Below are 13,622 nucleotides of genomic sequence, written 5' to 3'. Positions count from 1 at the left end.
GAGTAAATATTAGAGCACCATAAAAATCCATTATAAAACTTTACGGTTGTTATGCCATGCTATCAGTAATTAGGCAGCTGTTGTTTGCTTATGTTATTTAGGGATTAAGCATCAAATCAAATGGCAGTTTGGTAACAAAGGAGCAAATCTAAATGATCCAGTGTATGAAATATTGGAATGAACCAAAACGCCACATGACTTAAGCAGCATCTTCATTCAGCTTCAATGCTGTTCAAAAGACACTGAACAACCTGAATAAGATAACTGGCTTAACAACAGTTCTGTTATACCCCAGGAATAATTCAGAACTGCACCATTACATCATCATTTACTGAGAAAATATACGAAAATAGATCATTTTCCCGCCAGTGGTGTTTATACACAGGATTGTTGTCTTTGTGACAATGTTTATCTGTGTCTGGAGATTCTGCCAGTTTAGTCATGATACTGACTTTTTCCCTGATTCAGATCTCAGAAATAGCAATAATACAGCGATAGGTAAATAAACAAACAAACAAACAAATAAATAAAGCTGGGTAATAAATAAATATGTAATAAGATACCAAAGCTAAATGTGAATAACTATATAACTATTGCTGTAGCAGGTTTACCAATCTTTGCAACCACAGATGAATGTCTTCCTGGAACTGAGAGTCATCTAGAACTCGGCGAGTAAAGCTGAACAGCACACTGATGCTTTCCTTTACCGGCTTTAGAGAGCACAGCTGTGACATTGGACCATCTAGAAAAGCCATGGGGTATATTTTAGTATCAGAAACACTATATTGTCTATACACTATATTATATTTAGTCGATCCTGAAACTGTGATGCTGTACAGGTCGGTATTGCCTTGCCTGGGCCAGACTTGTGTACAGCCACGCTCCTGGTGATGAGGTTTGTGCTCAACAGGTTGTAGAGGTAGGACTCCACCTGCAGCCGAGACAGGACGGAGGTGTAGGCGTGTAGGGCTATAGTCTGGTGGAGCAGCTCAGCCTTGGTCTTGAACAGATGCTTCAGTTCGGATACCACCGACTCGTTCAGGACCACCTGCTGGAAGCGATGGTAGCCGCTCACCTTGGCCTGGTCAGCGCAGACACCCTGTAGGGTAAAAGAACCTGTGTTACAAGCATCCTATATATACACACACTACAGAATGCATACAGTAAACAACTTGGACTTCCTGTCTAAAGTGTAAAAATTTGTTTATCCCTTGGATTCTGAATAAAAGTTTGATTTAAAAAATCCATCTTCAAGACAACAATCCATGAGATCAACCAAAAAGTATTAATAAAGCAAATTATTGTCTAGAGCAGATACGATAACTACAACAAAGGCAGATTTATTTTATAATGGAGTAAATAATGGAAAAAAAAAATTACCCATTTACCCTGATATACTTTTCTATCGAAAAAACTTGTGTCAATATGTAGGCCATGTACAATTTTTGTTGCCTTGTGATTTTTTTAGAAATCGAATTCTTTCTCCAGAAGCATACCTACTAAATGATCGCAAGTTATTCAAAGTAAAAAAAGGTCATTCTTTTGTTTTTCCTGTCCATCAGTTGAATACTTACATGATCAAACTTTCATACTGATCAATGTCCTAACATACACTAAATAATGTTATGTGCTTGTAACTTTTAAGCCAAACACATTTGACATGTATTGTTATTAAAAATTGCATTTTTACTTCATTTTGTCATTTTTACTTCATTTTGTATTCAAATTATTGGGCACACCTGTGTTTAATATTAGCCAATAGCCAAAAAACGAACCAAGTCCAAAACCCAAAATCTTGCTGATTAGAAACATCAGTTGTACATTTTGCATTATAGGACACAACAATGGTACAAAGTCCGTTTTTTACATTTTTACATTGTTAAATGTGGTAGAAAACAGACTCTAGTGGTTTAATATTTTCACTGACTTGTTGAAAGAATCACTGTTATCCACTGTGGTTGATCTTTAAAAAGAAGAAGAAGAAGAAGAAGAAGAAGAAGCCACACTTTTTAAATCTTTTTGCAAAATTAAAATTAGTAAAGACTGATGAAAATATTTTTAGTAGTGTGTACTAGTTACCAGCATCACCAGTATTTCTATTAACCACAGTAAACCACCACATCATAATCACACTAATAAAGAAATAAAGAATTCGTATTTCAACCTGCAGTGTGAGCTGTTCGTCTTTGAAGCTCCACAGTCGAGTCTGTGCACTCTTGCTGTCCGAAATGGTCGCCTGCAACTCAGTCTGTGCCTGCACCAGCTGCTTCCGGCATCTCCAGTAATTCAGCAATAACTCATGCAGCTCATGGCCTTCTTGATGAACCAGGGCCTGGAACTCTGAAGCATGAAGCTCAACATTCTCCAGCCAGGATCCCGGCTCCCAGGTCCTGAGCTGCTCCCTGGTGAATGGCTGGACCACCTGGCATGTTCGAGGCAGCTCTGGATACAGCTTCTCCTGGGATCTCTCGACTGTGGCTAGCTCCACTGGAACTAGGCTAGGAGGTGAAGACTCCTGATCAGTGAGAGGAAGAATGGCTGGGGAAGGACTGATTTGCTCGACCTTGCTTGTGTTTATGTTTGCAGCTTCAACCACTAAAGGCTTAAGAGATGTCTGTGAGAGATCAGTAGTAACAGAAGACACATCGACCAAGAATTGCGGTTCCACAGATAAAACAGGGAGTGACGGATAAATTGAAGACACATTAAACGGCTCGATTTTAGCACTAAGGGATTTCAGATCACACCGGCTGAACTGAGATGACGAATACTGGCCCACATCAATCGAAGGGTCTTGTGATAACAGTTTGGATGCCATGCCCTCAGTGCTAGAGGATATCTCCACAGCATCTGATCTATCTGACAAAAGATCGTTGTTTTGATCCTTCCCCTCTTTTTCATTTTGTTCTGCAGAGGGAGCTGTGTTCAGTGGTTCCGGGGCAGAAACGGGCGGCTCAGAGGGCAGGCTGAGAGGAACATCTGTAAATTCAGGGGCAGGAGGGTTTAGTACCACAGGTTCAGCAGCTTTCCTCTGGGTTTGAGTCTGCTTTTTATCCTACGGTAGAAGAGGATTACTTTAGTTAATTTTATGATGTTAAGTCAAGAAGCTTTTATTGTCATTTCAACCATATATAGCTGTTGCAGTTCACAGTGAAATGAGACAGCGTTTCTCCAGGATCATGGTGCTACATAAAATTAAAGACAGAGATAAGGACTTAGTAAGTTAATCCTAGACACAAAGTGCAATTGTGTGACCTGGTGTAAACAGTGCAGGACAAGACAAAAAGACAAAAAGACAGTGCAGGACAAAAGAGAAAACGAGACAGAAAGACAATGCAGGACAAAAGACAAGCAAGACAGAAAGACAGTGCAGGACAAAATACAAAAAGATAACAAGACAATGCAGCACAAAATACAAAGACAACCAGACAGTGCAGGACAAATGACAAACAAGACAGAAAGGCAGTGCATTACAAAAGACAAAAGACAACAAGACAGTGCAGGACAAAAGACAACACGACAGTGCAGGACAAAAGACAACACGACAGTGCAGGACAAAAGACAACACGACAGTGCAGGACAAAAGACAACATGATAGTGCAGGACAAAAGACAACAAGACAGTGCAGGACAAAAGACAACAAGACAGTGCAGGACAAAAGACAACAAGACAGTGCAGGACAAAAGACAACACGACAGTGCAGGACAAAAGACAACACGACAGTGCAGGACAAAAGACAACACGACAGTGCAGGACAAAAGACAACAAGACAGTGCAGGACAAAAGACAACAAGACATTGCAGGACAAAAGACAAACAAGACATTGCAGGACAAAAGACAAACAAGACAGAAAGGCAGCGCAGGACAAATACAAAAAGACAACAAGACAGTGCAGGACAAAAGACAACAAGACAGTGCAGGACAAAATACAAGACAACAAGACATTACAGAAAAACACCTTTCACAAGGAAATTACATAGAGAATAAGAATAAGATACGTTTTGTCTAAAGATGAACATGCAGTGAAGTTTGTTTGTCTGTTTTTTTTTACCTGTGATTTTACAGACGCTTTTGTTTTTGATTTCCTTGGTCTCACCGCTTCTGCCATATTTACACAGATGTCCTCAGTTCAGTACAGAAACACACGTCCCTGTGAAATAATGCAGCATTTTATAGCTCACTAAGAGAAAGTCTCCTGTGTACAACAGCTTCTGTATGATAAATAAACCGATAAATAATACATTAGACACCTAAAAAACATCTAATGTCTGGTGTTTATTGTCACCCTCCATGGACAAACAACAAGAATATGTAATAATAAGTTTATTATCTACTGTAATAAATAATAAAAAATAAGGCTACCCACCATAACTGCTCCATAACACCTTACACTTGCTACGTTTGTTTTGGTCTGTTTTGTTCCGGGAACTCTGTTGCAAGCCAGAGAGTCACGTGACACGTCCACCCTCCTACGGCACCCCAGCAAGGACATTTATTAAAATCACCTTTTTTTTAATGTAAATAGTTCCCAGAAAAATGCTTCCTTATATGCATCATGCAATAAATGCAGAAATAATGAATATCCATAAAAATTAACCCACCAACAAGGGTCTGTCTGCGTGGGTGTGGCCTATATATATCATAGATATCTACACCTCGATGTAGCCTTGGCTACGGCAGTACATTGGAACGAATGCGTCAATAGAGCCGCCATCTTGGAACAGTGGACCCCGTCCTCTTTAATGCATCAGCGTCAATGTAGGCAAAGGTCTAACGGAAATAAAATCACCACAAATCGTCATGAATACGATTTTCTAGGTTTTTTTGGTTCGATCCAACGGTCAGACATGTATTTATCATTGAGTACAGAGAAAATTTAAGGTTTTGTCATTAAGATAATCTAACTTTTCAAAATATAATGCATAGTGCACATATCACCTTCAAATGAACAATCACTACTTACCTTAGCCTACTGCATGCAACACTGCTGCAATGGTAGGACTATACATGTTAATTTAAAGATTTAATTTGTATTGGTATTGTAATGTTACTGACGTCTCTGTTTATCACTTGGGAATCTACAAACAGATTCAGATTATTTTATTTAATGCCATGTCAGCAATCAAAGCTATTTTCTTGGCAAAAAAAAATTCATTTACAATAACACAAATATCATGTAAATAGAATAAAAACAAAAATATATATAAACAAAAAGTCATATTATACAATTTTTTATTTTAATTAACATAAGATAAAAAAAAAATCCATTATTCCTTTTCAGGAGTAATGTCATTAAATATGTCAAGTGAAGTAACTTGATAAAAGAGCATTCTGCTTGTGTTAAGTCAAGGACAATCTAATAAAATATGTTTGACAGATAAGGGAATCTTACAAAAGATACACAAAGTTGGGTTTTCACCTTTAAGCAAAAAAGCATGGGTCAGTTTTTAATTTTGTTATTTCTTCAATTAGCTTCGGAATCTACAAACATCTACATCGGTTTTCCCAACTGTCAAAAAACTAAGGGGTAACTAGCATGGATTAAGTGCGATCGTTAACCAAGGACTGAAACAAACCAACGTAACGACAAATATAATTTCCTAAAATTAAATATCACCTGTGAAATGTATTCCCTTTCTGTCTGGTTTTTAGATTTCGTTCGTTTGAACATCCAAACGTAACACAGAAGTACAAGACACCTGTACCAAGATGGGGATGAAATGTCTTTTAATGAATGAGAAATAGATTTATTTTATCCTCTAGCAAAGTATTTTAAATAATCTGAAAATTAGTATAACTACATTTAAAAATTTTTTTTATATATTATAATAATTATAGTATATTTTATTTATTTATAATATATTTATTCTGACAATTGCATTGATGTATTTTTTCTACATAATGTAGTTTTGACACAGGATCGGTTCCTTGGGATCTGTCAAGTTGGATAAAAACAATCTGGCTTGGGGATCCAGCCTTGGCAGGACAGAGCAGTGAAGCTGGTGTGTGTGTGTGTGTGTGTGTGTGAAGTCTCAGGACTGTGTTTACTCGCTCCAATTTCTCTCTGCTAGTCGTAGATTTCAGACTCATAATCTTCTTAAAAATCAAGTTCCAACATTCCCAACACATTCTGAAACACATTTACATACACACCTAACTAAATGTTTCTAAACAAGAAAGAAACAGACAACTAACAAACTAACTAGCATGAATTTCTATGTATGTAGCATGAACGAGGTAATCAGAGGACACTGGTTTAAGAGAAATCCTACATCTGACTTGACTGTAATTCACACCTGCAACCTGAATAGATTTTATATTGTACTGAACATACTGTATATATTATGCTTGAATACAAGCTAATTAGTTTGAGACCCAGCGAAAATTCTACAAGTTACTGCAGTGAAATGTGACCGCACAAATATTTGGCACAAGAATTATATAATCATTTGTTAATTCTACTAAACCCAGATTATTTTCTTAACAATTATTTTTCCGTTAAAGAAAGTAGCAACAGTTCAAGATTTTGATTGTCAGGTTACACAAGCATTATTAACAGTAATAAACTCTCCTAGATGATCCATTAACGTCGACATCGTGCTTGTTCAGTGAAAATGCTTTCGTAGTACATGAATGTCTGAAATCTTACACAAGCATTAATATTAATATTCATTGAGTTCATGGAGATAAAATGGATTCCTTCTGCAACCGAGTGGCATTATAAAACTTAAGTTTAATAAACAGTTTATTAATGTCACGTACAGCTTGTTAAATGCCCCTCAAGTCAGTGTTAAGGGGCAACTTTCTGCACCCAGATGAAGTCCATTCCTTGCGGAGAGTGTGGTAATCATCTGTTATGTCCTCATCCCCAGAACTGGGCTGCTTCCAGGCTACTCTTGATGTTGCTCAGGTTTTCTCTTTTTTCTTTAGTCACCAGGTTGGCTTCTCCTTTTTGTAGGCGTCTCCTCTGAGCGGCTTTCTGCTGCTTCGTGAGCTGTTTCTTTATTTTCTGTCTGATCACAGACTGCGGAAGAAGTTTGAGTGTTAGTGTCAGAGTTTATTTATTTTTTGGCCGAACTATAAACTATTATTTTAACCAACACTAGTAGTGTACAATAGTATACAACTGGAACACAAGATAATTGCTCACAATTAGAGTAGGAAAAAAAATGTAATAAAACAAAACTTGCTATTTTTAGTATCTACATCTACAAACAAAATACATGTTTTCCTACTAATAACGATGCTCATTTTCTTCAGTCCAAATATAATAAATACTCTCTATTTATTCCCTCCATTTTGTTTAACAGACTTATCACAGAGATTCAAGTAAAATAGTTGGTTTTGTCTGGTTTTATGTATTTTTTTAATGTGTCGTGAAAATCTGAAAGTGTGTATCACATGACTTTAAATTTCAGGTCTTTTACAGCAGATTTTATTTTTGTAAAGCAAAGGTGCACAAACTTTTGCACCCAGCTAGAAATATTCAGACGTGCCTTGCTTTTATATTTCTATTTACACTCCATCAAACGATCCTCATTACCAATTTCACTATATCAGCATTTAAGTAAGTAAGTAAGTAAGTAAGTAAGTAAGTAAATAAATAAGTGTACATTGGTAGCTCTACTCACTGGATGAATTGTAGACTGGCTGGTGACGCTTCCGACGGACGTTTCACTTGTCGTTCTTTGTCTGTGCTCATTCACATGGAGCAAGCTGTCTTGGTCCCTGTGAAAATCAGGTAGAGTGATTAGCAAATCTGGCTGCAAGAGATTAAACAAAAATGAAAGACTTAAATCAGAGTCACTATTGTTACCTGAAAGGCTTGAAATCTTTGTTGTAAGCGGAAAGATCGACCAAATCTGGGCATTCGTCCTCGTTCTCCTTAAGTTCCTCATCGTTCTCCAACCCTCTGAAACTGTCCGTTACTAAATTGTGAGCACCCTCAGGACTGATCTCCGTCTCTGAGCTGGTGTCGGAACCATGTTGATCCTCTGCATGCTTCTCTACTGAAGAAGCCTCATTCCCAATCTTCAGACCTTCAAGCTCCAGAATAGCATGTTGAAACTCCTCCATGTCAATAGACTCTTCACAAGGAGGGTCTGGTGCATCAGAATTATCCTGTTCGTCCCCGCTGAGGTTTTCTTCGCCCTCGGGGCCGACTGGGTGGAGAAGTTGGTCGTCCTGCTGCAACTCTTTGGTGTAACCGCTGGCGGAGATCTCCACATCAAGAGAGCAGGCTTTTCTGAAAAACCATAACACTTTCCTAAAAACCCTTAAATCCCTTACATTTCTGAATGTAGAGAAAACTGTATGCTATAGTAATCAAATTTTACATTTAAAAATATTTACCTGATATCTTGAAATGTTGGGTACAGTTCACTTTCATAGTTGTATCGTTTGATGAAGAAATCTCGTATGCACTTGACATCTCGGTCAAAATACCTGTGGAGACAAATTCAATGAGTTAAGAAGCAGTTCTGACCAATACTTTTAGGACAATTATTCTAGTTACAGAGTAATGCAACTGCACATTAATAGAAAAATGCTTTCGTTAATGAATCTTTTTTCTCCTAACTTAAAAAAAAAAAATACATCACCATTCTGCATTCTGATGAGACGTGGACACCATTTGCGGGAAGTCGATCATCGTTACGTGATCGTTGTCGTCGAGCATCAGGTTGAACTCGTTAAAATCTCCGTGGATGAGTCCATGATTAGCCAGTTTGACGATCAGCTCCATGACTTCACTGTACAACGAGGCAGGGTCTTGAATTTCACGGATCTGACACCTGGAAAAAGAAAGAGAATTAATCACTGAAGCTTCCGTCCAAATATAAAAACCAAGTCATTAATATTACAAAATCAGATCAGTTGAGAAATGTCATTTCTATAACAGCAGCTAAAACTTTTGTGCAAACTGTTGTGAAAGTTAGAGGTACAAAACGCTGATGTGTGGGTAGGTGGATGGATGGATGGATGGATGGATGGATGGACAGACAGACAGATAGAAGGATGGATAGATAGATAGATAGATAGATAGATAGATAGATAGATAGATAGATGGATGGATGGAAGGACAGACAGACAGACAGACAGACAGAGGGACAGACAGATAGAAGGATGGATGGATGGACAGACAGACAAACTAGATAGATAGATAGATAGATAGATAGATAGATAGATAGATAGATAGATAGATAGATAGATAGAAGGACAGACAGACAGACAAACTAGATAGATAGATAGATAGATAGATAGATAGATAGATAGATAGATAGATAGATAGATAGATAGATAGATAGATAGATAGATGGATGGATGGAAGGACAGACAGACAGACAGACAGAGGGACAGACAGATAGAAGGATGGATGGATGGACAGACAGACAAACTAGATAGATAGATAGATAGATAGATAGATAGATAGATAGATAGAAGGACAGACAGACAGACAGACAAACTAGATAGATAGATAGATAGATAGATAGATAGATAGATAGATAGATAGATAGATAGATAGATAGGGATTGAAGCCTCTATTATCACCACTTATACATTACAGTACAATGGAATTCTTTTCTTCGCATATCCCAACTCAGGAGGTTGGGTTCGTAGCACAGGCACAGAGATGTTAAAACTGGCAGCTTGTGAGTGCTGGGGCATCTCAACAGTGTGCTTCAAGGCAAGTTGCAGCAGATAAACCTGCAAACGGTCTTTATGATTACACAGAAAACGCTTTTCTTTCTGATTTGCTAGCATACGCTGACAAGATATTTTGGACCTCCACTGAGATGAGGCCGACTTTTTGAGGATCCTGAGACATCTAGAGATCTACCAGCTCCAGTTAGACTCTGCGATACTAAAGAGGAGATGCCAACTCCATGTGGTCTTTTGCATCAATACAACATGTGTCAGACTGTATATTTGTAATCACACCCTGCAGTGTCACCCAAATGAGGATGAGGTTCCCCTTTGAGTCTGGTTCTTCTCAAGGTTCCTTCCTTTACCATTCAGTAAAGGAAGTTCAGTAGTTTGAGTCACCTCAGACTTGCTCATCAGAGATAAATACAAACACATTTAAATATGTCTCATATTAATCTTGAATTTTTGTATTAGATTAATCTTTATACTATTCTTTATAATAACCGTTTGTTTATGTTCTGTAAAGCCGCTTTGAGACGATGTCAACTGTAAAAAGTGCTATACAAATAAATTTGAATTGAATTTTTATTTAAACTGGAAAATATACGTATACTGATATTCAACTCACAGAGGATAGCCATTGATGAGCTCCATAACGACTGCATGTCTGTTGTAGTCCACTGGCTTTGGAACAGGAAAGCCCCGGTCATATAGCGCCTGAAGAGAACAAAATCAATACTGAAACACTGTTGAAACACTGAGGAAATCATTTCGGGATTATTTAGAAAATTACTGGCTAATTGTACATGGAATTGCATTTTCTGTTTGTGGGTACATAAACTGTGGCATAATTGAAATGAAAGTGCAAATCGTGTTCACTGGAGTGTGCAAGGTCTCGCAAGTGTCAACTGAGAATCGATGTCCGTTTGCTGTGACATTTCACACGTCTTAAATATTACTTCAAATTAAAGCAATTTACTGTGTTGCACAAGGCTTGTGTCGTGTGTGTGTGTGTGTGTGTGTGTGTGTGCACCTCCAAAAAGAGACTTGCGTTACAACTACTGGTCTGGTCACATGACTTCACAAGAACTCAATCATATGCCTTTTTTTTTTTTTTTTTTAAATATTGTGTAATATATTGTGATATTGACTATGTATATGTGCTCCAGTGTTTATCCATGTGATCCTGCTGTCCCACTACACACACAAACCTATCCAGACATTGCAAGTGTGTCTCACTCTGAGGCTCATATCACTCGTATAAAACCACAGCTCGACATAATCAGTGAACGTGTGTAAGAAATGAATGCAGGACTATTACCTTCATGTACGCATATTCTTTCATGGCAGAGAGACGGGAGAGGTAAAGCCAGGATATTTTGTGTCTGTGTTTGTGGTAATCACGTTTATTCTTCAGGTTTCGGAAAGATGTTCTTCCCAATCTGTGGAGCTTCAGAGCAAACTGATCGCCTTCCTCATTGGCAACAATATAAATATCTGGAATGGGGCAAAAAAAAAAAAAAAAGAAGCACTTTTCAAAATTCATTTCCAGCATTTGGCAGACGCACTTATCCAGTGTGACGTACATCATCTAATTTTTATACATCTGAGCAATTGAGGGTTAAGGGCCTTGTTCAGAGGCCTAACAGTGACACCTTGGTGGAACCTGGGGTTGAACTCACAACATTCTGACTGGTAGCCCAACAACTTCACTACACAACCACAATTGGATTCATCATCCCAAATAGCTACTATTTTCTTTTTGGACAACCTTTTTGAGCAGGAACCCAAACCCTTGGAGTGCACTAGCAGTTCCGTGAGTCCAACACCCAGGACCAGGGTTTAGGAACCTGTGGCCTGGAACAACGAAAAAAAAAACGGTAACACTGACCCGACTCTTTGCCGACACCCATTTGGTTTCCTACAGACAAAATGACATTTCGTGATGACAGCGCCTTCAGAGCTAGATAATCATAACCTCCATAGTTCAGCCGATATCCCTGCACAGCTGGAAAAAAATACAAATACAGACATCAAGTTAAAAGCATTTTTTCATAAGACAGAAGCTCAGACAAGAAGTAAATGAGAGATACGTATCAATGACAGCTAACAGCAAATGGGTGATCTTTACTTTTAGAACGCTCGTAGGCCAACAGTTTGTGTTTGACCAGCTCTCTCAGAACTTTATTGCATCCTCCATGTCTCAGGCTCGCAATAGACGCAATTAAGCTGACTGGTACAATCTCATGATTCTTCATTCCCATTTCCACCTGGACAGAGATAAAAAATAAAGAAATAAATAAAATAATAATAATAATAATAATAATAATAATAATAAAATCAGAGGGAGGATAAGACTTGTTAAGAGATTTAACATCATTGCAGAATTAATCTTAAAACATATTTCTTCCCAACCCTGGTCCTGAGTTACCCCTGTAATGAACATTTGAGTGTTTACTCTGCTCTAATCTGCTAATAACAGCCCTTCTTATGATGAAGTGTGTGTTAGAGCAGGAACAACACACAGGACAGGAGTTAGTTCAGGACCAGGGTTGGGAACATGGGTCATCTATTATTGTTACTGTTCTTACTACACTGTGCTTCTGCCTCTTACACTAATGTAAAGTAGAACGCGTTTATCTCTCTCTTTCTTCTTCTCTCTCTCTCTTTGTCTCTGTCTCGCTCTATCTGTCTCTTTCTCCCTCTCTCATTCTCTATCATTTAGCTTTCTCTCTCTGTCTCTTTTCTCTCCCTCTCTTTACTCTCTCACTCTCTATTTATCTGTCTCTCTCTGTGTCTCTCCCTCTCTCTCTCTTTACTCTCTCTCACTGACTCCCCCCATCTCTATCTCTCACAATCTCTATCTTTTATCTTTCTCTCTATCTGTCTCTCTCTCTCTTCTTGCCCGTCTCTCCTCTCTATCTCTCTCTCTCTCCTTGCCCGTCTCTCCTCTCTATCTCTCTCTCTCTCTTCTTGCCCGTCTCTCCTCTCTATCTGTCTCTCTCTCTTCTTGCCCGTCTCTCCTCTCCATCTGTCTCTCTCTCTTCTTGCCCGTCTCTCCTCTCTATCTGTCTCTCTCTCTTCTTGCCCGTCTCTCCTCTCTATCTGTCTCTCTCTCTTCTTGCCCGTCTCTCCTCTCTATCTGTCTCTCTCTCTTCTTGCCCGTCTCTCCTCTCTATCTGTCTCTCTCTCTTCTTGCCCGTCTCTCCTCTCTATCTGTCTCTCTCTCTTCTTGCCCGTCTCTCCTCTCTATCTGTCTCTCTCTCTTCTTGCCCGTCTCTCCTCTCCATCTGTCTCTCTCTCTTCTTGCCCGTCTCTCCTCTCTATCTGCCCCCCCTCCGTCTCTCCCTACCATGTTGTTGTCAGACACAGCAGCCCATATTACATTCCCATATTCAGCCCATATTACATTCCCATATTCAGCCCATAAAAATACTCACAGCCGTCAACACCCGAAAATCATCTCGAGAGAGATATCTCAGCACAACGACGTTTAACTTCCCCATGTTCCTTCGGGGCTGTTAATAACAACTAAAGTTATTTAGATTACACGTGTCTCAAAACACACGCATAAAACACACGGAGACCCCGGAAGAAATAAACAAGGCGTCCACACTGATGTTGGGGGCGGAGCTAACCGGAACCGGCCTAGATGTTTTCCACCCCCTGGTGGACTGGAGGATATTTCAGCCAGCTTAATAAAATTAACCAAAGGTAGAAAAAAACATTTAAATGTTTGTTTAAACTTCAGTGCTTTATAAAATTCAAACAAATCAATATATAAATAACAATAATATAGCAGGGTGATTACAAAAGGTTTAATATACTAATGCTGATCATTTATAGCATCCTAATATGTTGTCAATTTTATTTTTAAACATATAGGACATTGGAAGTGGTTGTAAACACTGGAACTTTCATTAAATAGCTTTATTTTATTTATTTATTAAATAACAATAGAAAGTCTGGGGGAAAAA

General features: G+C 38.5%; 2 protein-coding genes across 2 annotated transcripts in view; both read right to left on the bottom strand.

Annotated features, from left to right (window-relative positions):
- The window catches only part of epg5 (ectopic P-granules autophagy protein 5 homolog (C. elegans)), a 26,633-nt gene extending 22,128 nt beyond the window's left edge, over positions 1–4,505 (bottom strand). Inside the window, exons 1-5 of the mRNA XM_027162813.2 lie at positions 4,367–4,505; positions 4,052–4,150; positions 2,165–3,055; positions 856–1,099; positions 612–742 (exon numbers count right to left, since the gene is read on the bottom strand). Coding sequence (XP_027018614.2) covers positions 612–742; positions 856–1,099; positions 2,165–3,055; positions 4,052–4,108 — 1,323 coding nt within the window. The 5' untranslated portion in view covers positions 4,109–4,150; positions 4,367–4,505. The remainder of the gene's footprint in view (positions 1–611; positions 743–855; positions 1,100–2,164; positions 3,056–4,051; positions 4,151–4,366) is intronic.
- Positions 4,506–6,713: 2,208 nt separating this feature from the next.
- On the bottom strand, positions 6,714–13,286 carry riok2 (RIO kinase 2 (yeast)). The gene is made up of 10 exons (XM_027162827.2): positions 13,086–13,286; positions 11,777–11,915; positions 11,537–11,653; positions 10,967–11,142; positions 10,274–10,362; positions 8,601–8,792; positions 8,353–8,445; positions 7,817–8,245; positions 7,632–7,728; positions 6,714–7,024 (listed from the first exon to the last, which is right to left on the bottom strand). Exons 1-10 carry the CDS (start codon positions 13,149–13,151, stop codon positions 6,863–6,865), a joined length of 1,560 nt encoding a protein of 519 aa, XP_027018628.2. The 5' UTR covers positions 13,152–13,286; the 3' UTR covers positions 6,714–6,862.
- Between the last annotated feature and the right edge of the window lie 336 nt (positions 13,287–13,622).

The sequence above is a fragment of the Tachysurus fulvidraco genome, chromosome 9, assembly GCF_022655615.1.
Source record: "Tachysurus fulvidraco isolate hzauxx_2018 chromosome 9, HZAU_PFXX_2.0, whole genome shotgun sequence".
In the NCBI taxonomy this organism is placed as follows: domain Eukaryota; kingdom Metazoa; phylum Chordata; class Actinopteri; order Siluriformes; family Bagridae; genus Tachysurus; species Tachysurus fulvidraco.
Note: the sequence above shows the minus strand (reverse complement) of the source record. Positions and strands in the feature narration are given on the sequence as shown.

Coding starts and splice junctions, on each gene's coding strand:
- riok2 (XM_027162827.2), bottom strand. CDS start 13,151: ATGGGGAAGTTAAACGTCGTTGTGCTGAGATATCTCTCTCGAGATGAT. Junction 11,143..11,536: donor GGGTGTCGGCAAAGAGTCGG/GTCAGTGTTACC, acceptor GCCCCATTCCAG/ATATTTATATTGTTGCCAAT. Junction 7,025..7,631: donor GCCAGTCTACAATTCATCCA/GTGAGTAGAGCT, acceptor CTTCTTCCGCAG/TCTGTGATCAGACAGAAAAT.